Source organism: Cotesia glomerata, linkage group LG3, assembly GCF_020080835.1.
Source record: "Cotesia glomerata isolate CgM1 linkage group LG3, MPM_Cglom_v2.3, whole genome shotgun sequence".
Taxonomy (NCBI): Eukaryota; Metazoa; Arthropoda; class Insecta; order Hymenoptera; family Braconidae; genus Cotesia; species Cotesia glomerata.
The window spans coordinates 3,231,260-3,246,741 of record NC_058160.1 but is presented as its reverse complement, the minus strand read 5'-3'; the positions used below and the strand labels follow the sequence as shown (position 1 = coordinate 3,246,741).

General features: G+C 27.7%; 1 protein-coding gene and 1 long non-coding RNA gene across 9 annotated transcripts in view; both read right to left on the bottom strand.

The window, feature by feature from the left end:
- Window positions 1-15,482, bottom strand: part of LOC123262133 — a 32,241-nt gene that overhangs the window by 710 nt on the left and 16,049 nt on the right. The window contains exons 3-15 of one of the 8 annotated variants that reach the window (XM_044724225.1): window positions 14,372-14,608; window positions 13,768-14,186; window positions 13,570-13,704; window positions 10,216-10,412; window positions 9,970-10,111; window positions 8,974-9,070; window positions 8,671-8,865; window positions 6,408-7,170; window positions 5,040-5,241; window positions 4,069-4,256; window positions 3,605-3,897; window positions 3,250-3,537; window positions 1,530-1,712 (exon numbers count right to left, since the gene is read on the bottom strand). In XM_044724225.1, the coding sequence (XP_044580160.1) occupies window positions 1,530-1,712; window positions 3,250-3,537; window positions 3,605-3,897; window positions 4,069-4,256; window positions 5,040-5,241; window positions 6,408-7,170; window positions 8,671-8,865; window positions 8,974-9,070; window positions 9,970-10,111; window positions 10,216-10,412; window positions 13,570-13,700 (2,679 nt within the window). In that variant the 5' untranslated portion in view covers window positions 13,701-13,704; window positions 13,768-14,186; window positions 14,372-14,608. Of the gene's footprint in view, window positions 1-1,529; window positions 1,713-3,249; window positions 3,538-3,604; window positions 3,898-4,068; window positions 4,257-5,039; window positions 5,242-6,407; window positions 7,171-8,670; window positions 8,890-8,973; window positions 9,071-9,969; window positions 10,112-10,215; window positions 10,413-13,569; window positions 14,187-14,371; window positions 14,609-15,482 lie in introns of those variants that run through there. The other 7 variants (XM_044724227.1, XM_044724223.1, XM_044724229.1 and 4 more) reach the window with 7 other exon arrangements.
- LOC123262137 lies at window positions 2,767-3,229 on the bottom strand. Its single transcript, XR_006508871.1, has 2 exons — window positions 2,901-3,229; window positions 2,767-2,840 (listed from the first exon to the last, which is right to left on the bottom strand). It is a non-coding gene; the product is annotated as an uncharacterized LOC123262137 (long non-coding RNA).

Here is a 15,482-nt window from a genome sequence, read left to right as displayed (position 1 = left end):
CTTCGAGCTCAAAAATATAATTTTCATGTAGTTTTGAGCTCTCCGAGCTCAAAAGTCTGATGGAAGTTTAATATAACACTATTTTGTGAATTTTCAAACCGCAATAACTTTTGAATGAATGTACTGATTTTCACGCGGTTGGTGGCATTCGACGCAGTTTTTCAAATTCTATAATAAATTTTCAAACACGAATTGATCAGACCGGAAATTTCGGTGTAAATCGAAAAAAACACTTTTTTTCGATTTCTTTCGTCAACGATAACTCACGAACGAATCAACCGATTTTGACCGGCTTGGTGGCAATCGGCGTGATTTTTTTTATGTTAAAAGCTGATTAGTTTTTGTAATTGATCGGTCAAGCCGTTTGAAAGTTATTAAAAAAAAAACCACATTTAAAAAAATTTTGTTTCGCAGTTTTTTCAAGATTTCTCAAAATCTATCGGTCCGAATCGGTCCAACTTGTATTCAAAATCTAAGTTTAGTCGAATTCTTTCGAATGGCACCAACCACGATCGAATCGGTCAAGCCGTTCAAAAGTTATAGGAGGTTTACATATATACACTTTTCTTATTACTTATTTTTACTGTCTTATTATTTTATATCCATTACTGTTTAACTAATTTTATTATTACTATGTATTCATTTCTATGTAAGGCCCTTAGGGAGCTAAGGCTTCAGGGTCTAAAAATTTGGTAAATAAATAAATAAATACACACACACACACACACACAGATACATACATACATACAGACACCATCGCGGGAATAGTCAGAGAAGCTTCCTAGGACCTCAAAACGTCGAGATCTGATGAAAACTCGATTTTAGAAAAACGGGGTAAAAACAATAACTTCCCGATTTTTGAAAATTTTCAATCTTCTTAGCGGGAAGTTAAAAAAAGTTGGTATCCTAGAGCTGAAAGGGCGTATCTCAAGACATACGCCCATTCAGTTCTAAGAAAAGTACTACTTAAAGGTAAAAGGGCGTATAAAAAAAATTGTAGTTTTGATACCAAATGTTAAATAATAGTTTTACAAGACAAGTTATACTAAAATAGCAGCCTCATATACAAAGTTTGATATAAACAAATAGAAAATAAATCAATCAAAAACAAATTACGTAAAAATTAAGTAATTAATTTAAAGTAAAAATTACGTAATTAATTAAATCACGCGTACTTTATTGTTTTATGGATATATTTTCTTTTTTAACTTTAAAAAATTGTATAGTTAAGGTTTTACGCCGCTACTACCACAGAAAGTTTCTTTTTCACATTTTTAAACTACGAATATGTTCTTTTGTAAACTGGCCGAAAAAAAAATTATACACCCTTTCACCTTTAGATCACCAAAATTTCGAATTCTTAAAAGTAAAAGGATGTATAATTAACGACATAAGCCCTTTTACCTTTGCAATTTTTTTTTTCAATTTTAAGCGTAGAATGTGTCTACTACTCGATTGGCAATAAAAAAAAATATACGCCCTTTTACCTTTAGGCACGTGATATCATAATTATAAATAAAATTTAATACCTTAGATAAATTCAGATTACCACAAGTGTAATAAATAAGTCGCGGAACTCCAGCCAAAGAAGCTGCTAGCCACTGAATCACCAGTTTCAATTGCGGGTCACCTTTTAATCGTGATCCACAACCCCAGTTTCCGGTTGCTACTGGCAAAAGTCCACCATCTTGAGGATTGCTGTCTCCTGGGATCTATAAATTGATTTATAAATTAATAAAAATTTTTTTTCAAACATTTTTAACACTATTTATTTAATTTAAGCCAAGTTGTAGTGAAATTATTGAAAGAATAATTTGCGTGCCTAATGTCAAAAGGGCGTATAATTTTTTATTTGGTACCAATAGTTTTGTAAACATGTTCTAAGCCTAAAAATGAAAAAAAAATTTCCAAAGCCAAAAGGGCGTATGTATCAAGTTATACGCCCTTTTGGCTTTAGAACACTGAAAATTTAATGATCTAAAACCAAAAGGGCGTACACAGAAAAAAAAATTAATTTAATTCAAGAGAAAAATTCTTGAACCAAGAATATAATTTTGAAGAGGGTAATTGTCTTGAATCAAGATGAAAAATTCTTGAATCAAGTAAAATTTCCTTAAATTAAGAATTTTTCTACTCAAATCAAGAATATTAAGTTTTTCAAAATTATATACTTGATTCAAGAACATTCTTTTTTCTGTGTATAATTTTTAACTTCCCGTTAGTGTTTTCCATTCTATAAGGTAAAAGCCCCAATAGATGATCACGTACCAGTATATGATCACTCCATGTATTTGTATATCTATATTCATAAATATAGGTATACAAATACATGGTGATCTACGATATTGAAGACTTTACTATTATGGATTTTAACACCAATTTTACGCAACAGAATCGGTGGTTTGAATTTTTAGGCGAGTAGAGCATGCCTACGCTCGCGTTTAAAGTATACAATTAAACAAAAATATATCTTTTATTGCAGCTATAGCGGCCAAGAAATTATTATAATAATTCGAAGTTAAAAAATACTTGAAAAAATTAATATCAAAATACGGAAAATTTATTGAGGTACAATTTCTGCACCTTCTATACGTGCATCTTTTACAATTTCGTTTAAAAAAAAAAGAAATTTATGAAAAAAATGAACATTTTAGTACGCGAAAAATTTTTTAATTCATATGCTTTTTTAATCATTGGTCTGTCCAAGATGATGAAAATTTGAAGTTACTACCATCGAAAATGTTGACTTTTAAAAAATTTTTTTTATACGAACCTTCTCCGGACAATTTTGAAGACTATTTTTCGAAATTTTGAAAAATCCTGATTTTTTTTTATACGCCCTTTTGGCTTTAGACCGACAATGTCCTAAAGCCAAAAGGGCGTATATCTTAAGATACAACCTTTTGGCGTTAGTACGTTAAAATTTTTTTTTCTGTAGATCTTTACGTTTCGAGCGATTCTAAAAAGAATGGCAAAAAAAAATTTTTTTATACGCCCTTTTGGCATAAAACCCTATCTAACTGCTGTAATACACCCTTTTGGCTTTAGGCACGCGAATTGTTATGAGTTATGAGCAAGTGTAAAATAGTGTGTAAGTGTTAAGATTTAAGTCAGACAGATAAGAATGAGAGACAGGTATTAGTTTAGCGAGAAAAATTAATCAGAAATATAAATTATTTATTTAACCAGCTAGATTTTATATTATAGTTTCATTAAAAAAAATATTTTTTTGTTTTTGTATGTATTCACCGAATTGTTTATTCCTTCGACATCGCTATAAATATTTTTAATATTTATCTCCGGAAACTGTAGTGGCCAACTAAAAGTTGGTGATTCTTCTTCAAGAAGAGTTTCAAGCTCCTTTAGGGATGTTAAATTAATTGTCCATTTATTTCGCTTTGATTCAACTTTCTTTGGAGATTCTTGTACTTCAAAAGCATCCATAAAATCCTCCTCTTCAACTTCTTGTTGATCCTCTGTGTCTGAGATCTGTATCTTTGTTTCATTTAACTTTATTGTTACCCACTGTCTCTCATTCTTCGCCAAAATATGTAAATACTATAGACTATAAATAATAAAGTAAATTTAAAAAAAAAATTCTTACCGACTGCTGACGCTTGTTTCTCTGTCTCGCAAGCTCGAGACTGAGACTCCGTACAGCCAGAGCTAATTTGTGCTTCTGTTGAACGTCATTTGTCCCTATGAGAAGTTGAGGCTCGCCTTCCTGGACAGGAACACCTGCGAATGATTCACTCAAAGCTCTCCGCAATAGAGAACCCGCAAATTGGATCACTGCACGGTCTCTTGCTTCCAACTCGTGGTTTTCATCTGATGCTATTGGATCATCCAACCACTTTGACAATTGCTCGTAGACTTCTTCCAATTCTGAGCAAAAATCTGTGTAATGGTACTTATTAATTGGACATGTCTATTTATACGCAAAAAAAGTCCTGATAAATTCACGCTGCGTGGATTTATCAGGATTTTTTTACGTGTGAATAGACACTTCTTTATTAATTTTATTATAAAAAAATAAATAATAAATAAATAAATAATAATAATAATCACCAGAACTATATTCAGTGCTAAAACTGTATTTGCTACTGTTATTAGTGTCTTTTCTTTGTAAAACTGGCTGTTGAGTATGTTTAAACTTTCCGAGCCATTTTTGTTCAGCTTCTAAAGATGCTTTTAAAAAATCTTCATCGACAGTCTCATCTCGTAATACAAATCCTCTAGAACCTCCTCTTCTAACTCTGTAAAAAAAAATTTTAATTAAACATTTTTCAAAATAATTTCATCAGATTCTAAAAAAGAAAAAATTATTATTTATTTTATTAATTGATTATTTTATTTTAAATATATAAAAAAATTTACCATAAAAAAAATTATGAAAGTAAGTCAAAAATTATATATAAAAAATTAGCTGTTACTCGCTTGCTCCGCTGGGCGCTTTATAGAATTGCATTTTTAGATCTAGACTTGAAATTTAATTAGAGTATTGTTTTGACTTGCACAGATTTCCAATTCTATCGAATTGGCATACACCTTTTAGCCATGTAATTATTCTAGCTAATATTCATTGTAACTTTCAATGTGCAATCATTATAACATTCCCGTGTCTTTCTTAAAAAAATGAATAATAATTTATATGAAAAAAAAATTTGTAATGACCATTGAAAGTTTCAGTTAAAGAAATTGCAGGTCTCATAAGTGAAGAAATCTGCCTAGTATATAAACATAACCAATAGAATTAAAAAATTTATTTTAAACAAATGACAATCGAATAGAATAAATTTAGTTACAATAAAAATTCATTATTTGTAAGTAAAAAAAAAAAATAGGTTCCGGATAAGTAATCACCACCATATCGTATACTAAAACCTTCTCCGAAACACGCTGCATCTTATGGTATAAGTATTATTCCGATCGGTTCAGTAGTTTTCGCAGTATAACAGGACAAAAAAACCGGCTCTCCATTTATTAGTATAGAAGATAGAAGATTTAAATATAAATAATTGTAAGAATTAAAAACTTACTTAATATCTTGATCACCAACATGACTTCCAGATATACTAATTCCAACAGCGTAGCTACTTTCACCAGAAGATTCTTCAGAGGATCCAGTCGCAGTGCTTTCTCGATTAAGAGCTTCTTTTAATCTTTGAGCAAACGTTCCTCTTCTTTCAGGTGTGTCTAATTGATTGCTGTACTTGCGAGTTAATTTAAATTCTTCTTCATCTAAATAAGTACAAATTTAATTATAATTTCAATCAAAATTATAAATGATCATTTTTAATTAATTCAATTCTAACAAAATAAATTAAATTCCAGCTGATAGTTTTCAACCAAGATTTATGAGCTGAACTTAATTTTCTTTAACCAATAATTACAACTAGAAACCTGGCTTTAAAATTTTGCTTTATTAAATAATGACTTTTGTTAAATTGCACTGTACTTTTTTAATTATTGACGTTTTTAAAGATATAAGCTCATAATGACGTTACACTCATCAAGAGCTTTCATTTGAGTACCCACATGCATTTTGATATATTTTTCATATATACATATATATAAATATATAAAATATATGAAAAATTGATGTGGGTACTCAAATGAAAGATCTCAATGAGTGTAATGTCGGGATAAGCTTATATGTTTAAAAATATCATTAGTTAACAAGATATTTGTGAAATTCTACTGTACTTCTTAACTATTGACTTTTTTAAAGATATAAGCTCATCCCGATGTTAAACTCATCGAGAGCTTTCATTTGAGTACTCACATGCATTTTTGATATATACATATATATAATATATATAAATATATGAAAAATTGATGCGGGTACTCAAATGAACGGTCTCGATGAGTGTAACATCAAGATGAGCTTATATCTTTAAAAAAATCAATAATTAAAAAATTATATTGTATTTTGTCTATCCATGATATTTTTAAAGATATAAGCTCATAATGATGTTACACTCATCAAGAGCTTTCATTTGAGTACCCACATGCATTTTTGATATATTTTTCATATTTACATATATGTGATATATATAAATATATAAATATACGAAAAATTGATGTGGATACTCAAATGAAAGGTCTCGATGAGTGTAACATCCAGATGAGCTTATATCTTTAAAAAAGTCAATAGTTCACGAGATACAAGGTCATTTCTTAATTATGTATCTAGAGATAGAGTATTTTCGAATGCAGCCTAAATACTTATCATCATAAATTGACTATTGGTGAGAATGATATGAAACCATGAAAAGGCACAACTCCAGGTCACGACTTTTCCAACGATACCAAATTTAACCATAAAAACCCATTTTATCATATAAATACACTGGTCACAAAATTTTGCTTATTCTTTCAATAATATAGATTATAATTCTTCTTACCATACTTTCCAGCAGGATGCTCGTCTTCGATAGAATCCCTGGCGCTGTGGAAGCTCTCAGTGCTCTGACTATTGCAGCTCTCGTAAACAGACATTTGTCCCAAGGATTTCCTTGTAACAGGCAACACCTCACCACTGGACCCCAAGACAATGAATCTGCTCCGAGTGCTGGCGTTGCTACACAAACTTTTATTGTAGCCCGTGATCAGTTTATCTGGACTGAGCGACCTCTGAGTTGTCGAGCGTCCGTTAGGCCTCAGGCGAACATCTGTCAGGGGATTTTCTATGCTTATGTCTTCGGACAAGTTTCCATTAGCCCGAATATTATTGTTATTGTTATTGTTATGAATAACGACTTTGTCTTCAGAGGTCTCGACTTCTGGAGAAGCGCTGCTGAAACTCTCGCCTATGGGAGACAGCCTCCGGGTAACTGGACACCCGTCGGGGCAAGCAGCATCGTCCAGGCTGACCGTTTCCGTGGGACTCGCCGGCAAATGTCTTTGACGAAATCCCAGCAATGATTTATTCATCTCACGAAGTATATTGTCTTCTTCAAACTGATTACGTGGCATATCTGAATAATTTTCAGCGTCCATACAGCAAACGGTAACGGGATTTGGATTAGGTATACTCTCAAATGTTGCCTTTTGCTTGGGATTATTTATTCGGGATACGTGTCGCGCACCTTCGACTATCAACACTTCGTTGTCTTCTAAGGCCTCCACGGACAATATCACAGCAAGCATTTCTGGATGAGTTGCTATCTAGAATATAATTATTATTATTTTTACAACTATTTTATTTTTTTTTTTATTTACAAATGGGGCATTTTATATATGCAAAATAGGAAAATAACTAAAATTAAAAAATTTCTCTAATTCATTCTAATTTAGTCCTAATTTATATTATTAAAAGTTTATATTTTACTAATTTGTAAAAAAAAATTTTTTTAATCAATAAGAAAATCGATTTTTCTCTCCTAGTAACTTTTCAGCCGTACTAACTTATATCCGGGTCAAATGTTGTTTTAATAGTTTTAAGAACAAATTTTGTTTATCTTCGTTATTAATTAACATATTTAATAGTTTTAAGAACAAATTTTGTTTATCTTCGTTATTAATTAACACCTAAGTTTATCAAGATCGTGTTGTCAGCATGCTAAATCCTTTATTTGTGTTTTTTTATTAGTTTTTTTCTAATTATCATAAATAATTTATAGTTAAATATATAAACAATAATGTTTCTAAGGTTGAAATAATATAAAAGTCTTTTTAATAAACAACTTGATGTAGACATTTTGTACTTGTCCTACCAGTCACAATACAAAAAATTTTTTTAATTGTTTCTACGTAGGTAGTCAGTCTAATTTTTCATAATATTGAATGTTTGTAGGATTAATTTTGTATTGAGAGGGAAGTATTTTTTAAAAGTTTAGTGGTCGAACTGAAATTGGATAAGTATACCTTTGGTAAGAGAGAAGGATTTTTCTTAGTCCCACCAGTCACACTCAGTCAAATGATAATTACGAGAAACTTAAAAAGTAATCGAGGTTTCTGACAAAGGGATGTTGTTAATTAGTTATTCTTCTATGTTTTAAGATAAATTTTACTATAGTATAAGTTTCAGTGACATAATTATAGCTTATAATTGATGGAATTTCAGAGTTAAATGTCCCACCAGTCATTATGGAATGCCCCAAATATTAAAATAGTTTTATAAAAATTTTTTAAAAATATTTTTTCATGATTATAATTATAATTTTATAGATGTAGAGCTTCTCAATTTTTGTTCATAAAAAATTGAAAAATTAATTTTTTTTCATTTTATTTTTTACTAAAGGATTTATGAATATGATTTAAAAAATAAGTTTTTCAATAAAATTTTTTTAATTTGAGTCTAAAAAATTGTTACTTTTTTTTTTTCATTGAAATTTTTTAGACATCAATTTTTAGAGTACCGTACTTTTTACTTATTCAAAAACATGAAAAATTGGACAAATTAAAAATAAAAATTTCAAGTTAAAATTTTTTTTTAATTTAAAAAAAAATTTGTAATTTCAAATAAGAGGTAAATTTTTTAAATTTTATTTCTAATACTGCATCAAAAGTAGAATAATTAAAAAAATTGAATGAGTTAATTAATTAATTTTTCGAATTTTTACAGATGAGATAAAAAAAAATTAATGACGATCATAAAAAAAAAGTGAATTGATTAAAATAAATAATTAATTCGTGTAAATTATTCACAATAATATACTTACTTACATGTACAGTTTCTTGGCTAATAGCATCTTCAAGTACACCCTCGCCGAATCTAGAGCTCGCGAAGCAGACATGCAGAACTTTAGTGTCAGTATCGACTCGTTCTAACCGACCGACATGCCGAATTGTCAAGGGACACAATAGTACGTTGCTTTCAAGCCAATCTTCAATAGTCAGCCATTGTTTGGACGTCATCACCTAAATTCACCGAGCAAACATTTCCTTAATCAATTTTCAATTAATTAATTAATTACTTTATTTCGGTCAAATGGTTGACGGCAAAGGAAACCAATGTACTAATTTTACCTGCCTGGACACGAGCATCCGGCCTTCCAACGCTCCATCGGTTTCTAAAAACTCGAAATATTGGAGTATGCTTTGTAATTTTATCTTTTGACTGTTTCTGAAATAAAAATCATTTTAAATTACTAACAAAGCCCAGAGTTATTTCTCTCGCTACCATTTTATTTCTATTGTTACGTTTTTTATAAAACGTTAAAGGTCAAAGTTAACCAGGTAACTACAATGTTTCAATCAATGTGACCTTTGGCATACATATCTCGTTACTCTCGTCTATTCTTTTGTCATAAGCTTATAAAGTTCAAGTTTTTAAATTGCGTAAAATACAATTTCATTGATATGAACTTTGAAATTTAACAGAATCAAAATTAATTAACTAATTTAAATTAATTAATTATTCATTATCAATTAATTAATTTGAATTAATTAATTATTCATTAACAATTAATTAATTTGAATTAATTAATTATTCATTATCAATTAATTAATTATTCATTATTAGTTAAATAATTAATTTAAATTAGTTAGTTATTAATTAATTAATTTAAATTAGTTAGCTATTAATTAATTAATTAATTTAAATTAGTTAGTTATTAATTGATTAATTATTAATTATCAATTAGTTAATTTGAATTCATTAATTATTCATTATCAATTAATTAATTAAATTTTATTTAGAAAAAAGTCAATAATTTTATGAATAAAGTAATAAATAAAAATTCAACAATTTTATCATTGCCGAGAAAAAAAGTAAAACATCCTAGTTCTTTTTCTTCGAAATTTGTAATTTTATCCCGAATAAATTTTTTTTTTATAATTATTTCCTGTTTTTATTTTTTTCTACATCATTGTTTGCTGACCTTGTGTCTAATCAACTTGAAATTTCGCAATAATTTTTGATAAATTTCCTCACAAAATAATTGACTACTTGCCATAATATTTCCTTCATAATATCTCAATACAAATTAATTAATTATATAACTTTAAATAAATAAGCCTTACAAATGAAGATACTTGAAGAAATTAGTGAAATTAAAATCTCCTAATGTCGGGTGCGTTTTAACTGTGCGCTTAGGATACGTCGAAAAAAAGGCATTGGCTACTAGTGAAGAAGCGAATCCATAACTATACTCCACATGATCTCCTGTTGAACAACAATGACAATTTCAATTACTAACAGTTCATTACCAGATTAAGATTAATTAAAATGATTAATAGAACAACATCAACTATAAACCCTAATGGTACCTTGTTGCTGCAAACTAAAATAAAGCCCCTGAGGTGGTTTGGTATTCCTCAAAGCTTTGGCTCTCTCTACAATCTTAGGTATTGTCTTTACGAACATTTGTTCTCGTTCCCCTGGCCCTAGATCCTCATCAATAAACTTGGCAAGCCCGACAAAGAGATCGGGGTCTTGCTCATCTTCGTCCGGGTCCAGGCTTATGCTGAAAAATAAAATAAAATAAAAAACATTAACATGACATTGATTAAATGAAACAACTGCTGACAGTAATAACCTATTTGTCCTTTATAGATATACAATTTGTATTTACAAGTATTTTAATTGGCATGTACATATTATATCACATACTATGTTGTCATTATTGATATTATTATTATTATTATTATTGTTATTATTATTTCGTCATAAAATTAATAATAAATAATAATAACAAGCAATCTTGCAGTCACTATGGGACTGCCGAGACTTGTGAACTATAAATAAATAAGATGTTGCTTTATTTAAATAATGATTTTTGATAAATTGCACTGTACTTTTTTAACTATTGACGTTTTTAAAGATATAAGCTCATCCTAATGTTACACTCATCAAGAGCTTTCATTTGAGTACCCACATGCATTTTTCATATATTTTTTATATATACATATATACATATATATATATATATATATATATATATATATATATATATATATATATATATATATATATATATATATATATAAAATATATGAAAAATTGATGTGGGTACTCAAATGAAAGGTTTTAATGAGTGTAATATCGGGATAAGCTTATATCTTTAAAAATATCATTAGTTGACAAGATATTTGTTAAATTCCACTGTACTTTCTTAACTATTGACTTTTTTAAAGATATAAGTTCATCCTGATGTTACACTCATCAAGAGCTTTCATTTGAGTACCCACATGCATTTTTGATATATTTTTCATTTATACATATATATAATATATATAAATATATGAAAAATTGATGTGGATACTCAAATGAACGGTCTTGATGAGTGTTATGTCGGGATGAGCTTATATCTTTAAAAATGTCAATAGTTCACGGGATACAAGGTCATTTCTTAATTATGTATCTAGAGATAGAGCATTTTCGAATGCAGCCCAAATACTTATCATCATAAATTGACTATTGGAAAAATCAAGACTTTTCCAACAATACTAAATTTAATAATAATAATAATAATAATAATAATAATAATAATAATAATAATAATAATAATAATAATAACTAGCAACTTTGCAGTTACTATTATTATTATTATTATTATTATTATTATTATTATTATTATTATTATTATTATTATTATTATTATTATCATTTGCAATAGGAGAACGTCAGTATACTGTCCGGAAGAGGAAGACGAAGAGAAGAATAAGCAGCATAAAAGTGCGACGAACCTCGAAGGTTGTACGTATTTAACGTATCCAAAAATAAATTCAAAGTTTCTTTATCCCGAACTACTCGTTCATACACTCACTGCTCTCATACTTAAACTTACTACAAATGTATATAATACATCCAAGATGTTTAGTTACAGCTCGTGTCTACATATACGCGATGACGAATAAGTAAAAGCAGTACCAGTAGCAACATTTCTATCGCTACCAGCAAACTGGTACAAAGCTAAATAACTAGTGTGAGATCACCAGATTAATATAGATGATACCCGTAGGTGAATAATTTTGGTCCGATGCATTTAGATCACCGATCTAGGGACACATACCCCAACTACCGTCCACAATACAACTTTTATGACAGCAACAACATATACATAGGGTTAACAACCAGATGAACCGTTGTAACCGACTTTAATTTTTTTAATAACTCGTCTTCTATTTTACTTTTTTTCTTCGTATTGTTGCACTGAAAATTATTATTTTTAATTAGTTAGTTTATTAATTAATATTATTTGCTATGAAGATATTAAATAAATTTTATGAGTATTTTTAATTATTTTATGTGAGACAAAATTTATTATTTATACGCTTTCGACGAACTCTGACTAAAATATATGAGAAGCTTGAAAGGAAACGTCAAAAATTAAGTTTTATTAAAATTCAAGGAATTAATTTACTTTTTATGAAGATTATTAAATTTAATATGTTTTTTAAACTTTAGAAGAAATACTAAAATACATTTACACTAAAATTTTTGTTATTTAAGCTTTATTCCAAAAAAATTTTTAAAGAAGAAAATTTATCTTCATTCAAATGACCTTAATAATTTTTTTTTAAATAAAATTTAATATTTTATTGAATTCAATAAAAAAAAAGCTTCAACTTCAATTTTAAAGTGTAAGAATAGAATAAAATATTTTATCTGTATTTTAAACTTGTACTGAAGAAATAAGTATAAAAATACAAATGTTTTTTTTATGCAAGCTTTTTATATATTCTTCACAATTTTTAAACCAAATAATTAATAAAAATTTAGCCGACATTTAAAAATTTTTAGAGATTTTTTTTATTGAAAAAATGATTACAAAAAAATAAAAAAAAATTTCATTTGTAAGAAACTTTAAAAACTGTAAGTGCAATGTTTTAAAAATATTTTTTTGTATTAATTTAATTATTAAAAAAAAAATTAAAATCGTCGGTTAACTTTAGTAATAAAATAATTAATAATACTAAAGTTAGCCGACGATTTTAATTTTTTGATTTTTTTTTAATAATTAAATTAGAATATTTAAAAAAATATTTTTTAAAAATTGCACTGACAGTTTTTAAAGTTTTTTACAAGTGAAAATTTTTTTTAATCATTTCTTCAATAAAAAAAAATTCTAAAAATTTTTAAATGTCGGCTAACTTAATTTTCATTAATAATTAGTGAAAATTAAGTTAGCCGACATCTAAAAAATTTAAGAATTTTTTTTTATTGAAAAAATTATTACAAAAAAATTAAAAAAAAATTTCATTTATGAAAAACTTGATAAACTACAAGTGAATTTTTTAAAAAATATTTTTTAATTATAATTTAATAAATGAAAAACAATCATAAAATTAAAAACGTCGGCTAACTTTGGTGTCATTAATAATTAACCATTTTTTCTCAAAACTGGACAAAAAATCATTAGATACACTCCAAATAACAGCCATTAAACCAATAATTAATTATAAAATTTAAAAATTTTTAGAATTTTTTTTTTATTAAAAAAAAATAAAAAATTTTCACTTGTAAAAAACTTTAAAAATTGTAAGTACAATTTAAAAAAAATATTTTTTTGTCTAATTTAATTATTAAAAAGAAATCAAAAAATTAAAATCGTCGGTTACCTTTAGTATTATTTATAAAATGATGTTAAAGAAGACTATAATAAAAAACTAACAACATACTTGCACATATCATGAATCCTCTGCATGGCTCCAATTAAATCTTGGGAATTTCTGGCCAGAGCAGCTTTGTCCAGCTGTTTAACAACCGCCGGCCACCAGGGCAGATCACAGGGCAGCATCACCAGAGCCATGACACTGTTTTTATAAATTAATAATAATAATAATAATGGACAATAAGTATTATTATTACATAAACACCTGGTATACTACTAGTCTTCTCATTTAAAACCCATAATATCACTCTCGGTAATTGTTATCCGCGATAGTGTATTTATATATTTATATACAACGTAGAAAAGGTATAAATATAATTTTGTTCAGGCATAAATCCATTGACTTATCACCCACTTGTCCTTATGGACATACATGGCCTAGGTGGCCTACACGTGCTTCAATCACTGGTATATTGACTCTTTAAACTGTTTATGAGGTTATATAATCCAACTTAGTGTCGTGTTGTGTTGTGATGTGAGCTGATTCACTTATTTGCGGTGATAGAGATAGTGATCATTGATTTATTTTTTATTTTTTATTTTTTAGGTTAGGACATAACACTTATATTAGGCCTCTATAACAAGTGGGTAGACACACCCGAAGCTCAGCCATTGTTTCATAACCTGGGAAAGTAAAGATAACTTTAATTAGAATAGAAGAAATAAAATAAATATTCAAAAGAGTGTCAGTGTATTTTTTATTTATAATTTATGGATGATAATAATATTAAAAATAATTATAGTAATATTTAAGAAGATAAATATATTTTTTTTTTAAAGAAGAAATGAAAATAAAATTGATACTTTACCTGCTCTGGATGTTTGACGGAACGTTGGGCTGAATCGGGTGTAGTGGTTGAAGACTACGGCAAGTGGATGTCTATGCTGATTTGCTGATCCCCGGGTCTCTAGTACGCACGTCGGCCGCCGCAAGCACAGAAGCGTTAATCGTGACCGTGCTTTCTTACTCGCTTTTGACTTGTATTTTTAGATTAGCGCCGGCGCTCTGCCAACTCCTATATAGAATTTCTCCTCACTGTGACGCTCTGTAAGTGTAGAGATGTATTATATTAATAGTAGTGGTATACTGCTATACTGGTGTTCGTTCATATTGTAGTATAGAGTATAGTGGGAATAGTAGTACAAGTTAAGAAGTAGTAGATGGGTTAATGCTTGTTATGTTATTGTAGAATGCCCCATAGACGACCTCATAATCGATCGCTTCTGTTACGTCAGCAGGAGTCGTCAGTGACGTAAGCAGGACTTTAGATTATGGAAACACTGTTCAAGGCCTTGGGTTCTGTTCCAACGGTTTGGAGTTATGAAAATTAAGTTAGCTGATATTTTAAAATTTTTAGAATTTTTTTTTAATTGAAAAATTATTACAATAAAATAAAGAAAAATTTTCATTTGGAAAAAACTTTAAAAAATCTATGTGCAATTTTTAGAAGATATTTTTTAGTTCTAATTTAATAAATGAAAAAAAATAAAAAAAAAACTTTAGTATTATTTTGTAGTTTATGAAAATATCTAAAAAATTTTTTTAAAACATCTTTATAACTTTTTTTAACATTTCTTCATTTTGTAATTTTTTTTTTTTAAATAATTATTATTAATTTATCATAAAAATTATTATTAATAATAATAATAATAATAATAATAATAATAAATTTATCAATTTTTAAAAGAATTCCTAAAAAATTTTTCTAAATATATCAAAACATTTTTTTTTGACATTTCTTCATTTCATATATTGGTTTTTTTTGTTCTTTTTAATTATTATTATTATTATTATTAATTTTCATTTATGTCACTTTTCTATCAATAAGTTTTATTTTAATACATTTTTTTTATTTTTTTTAAGTTTATGAACAATGAAGATGATGAAAGAAGAAAAAAAGTATTTCAATAAGTAGAAAA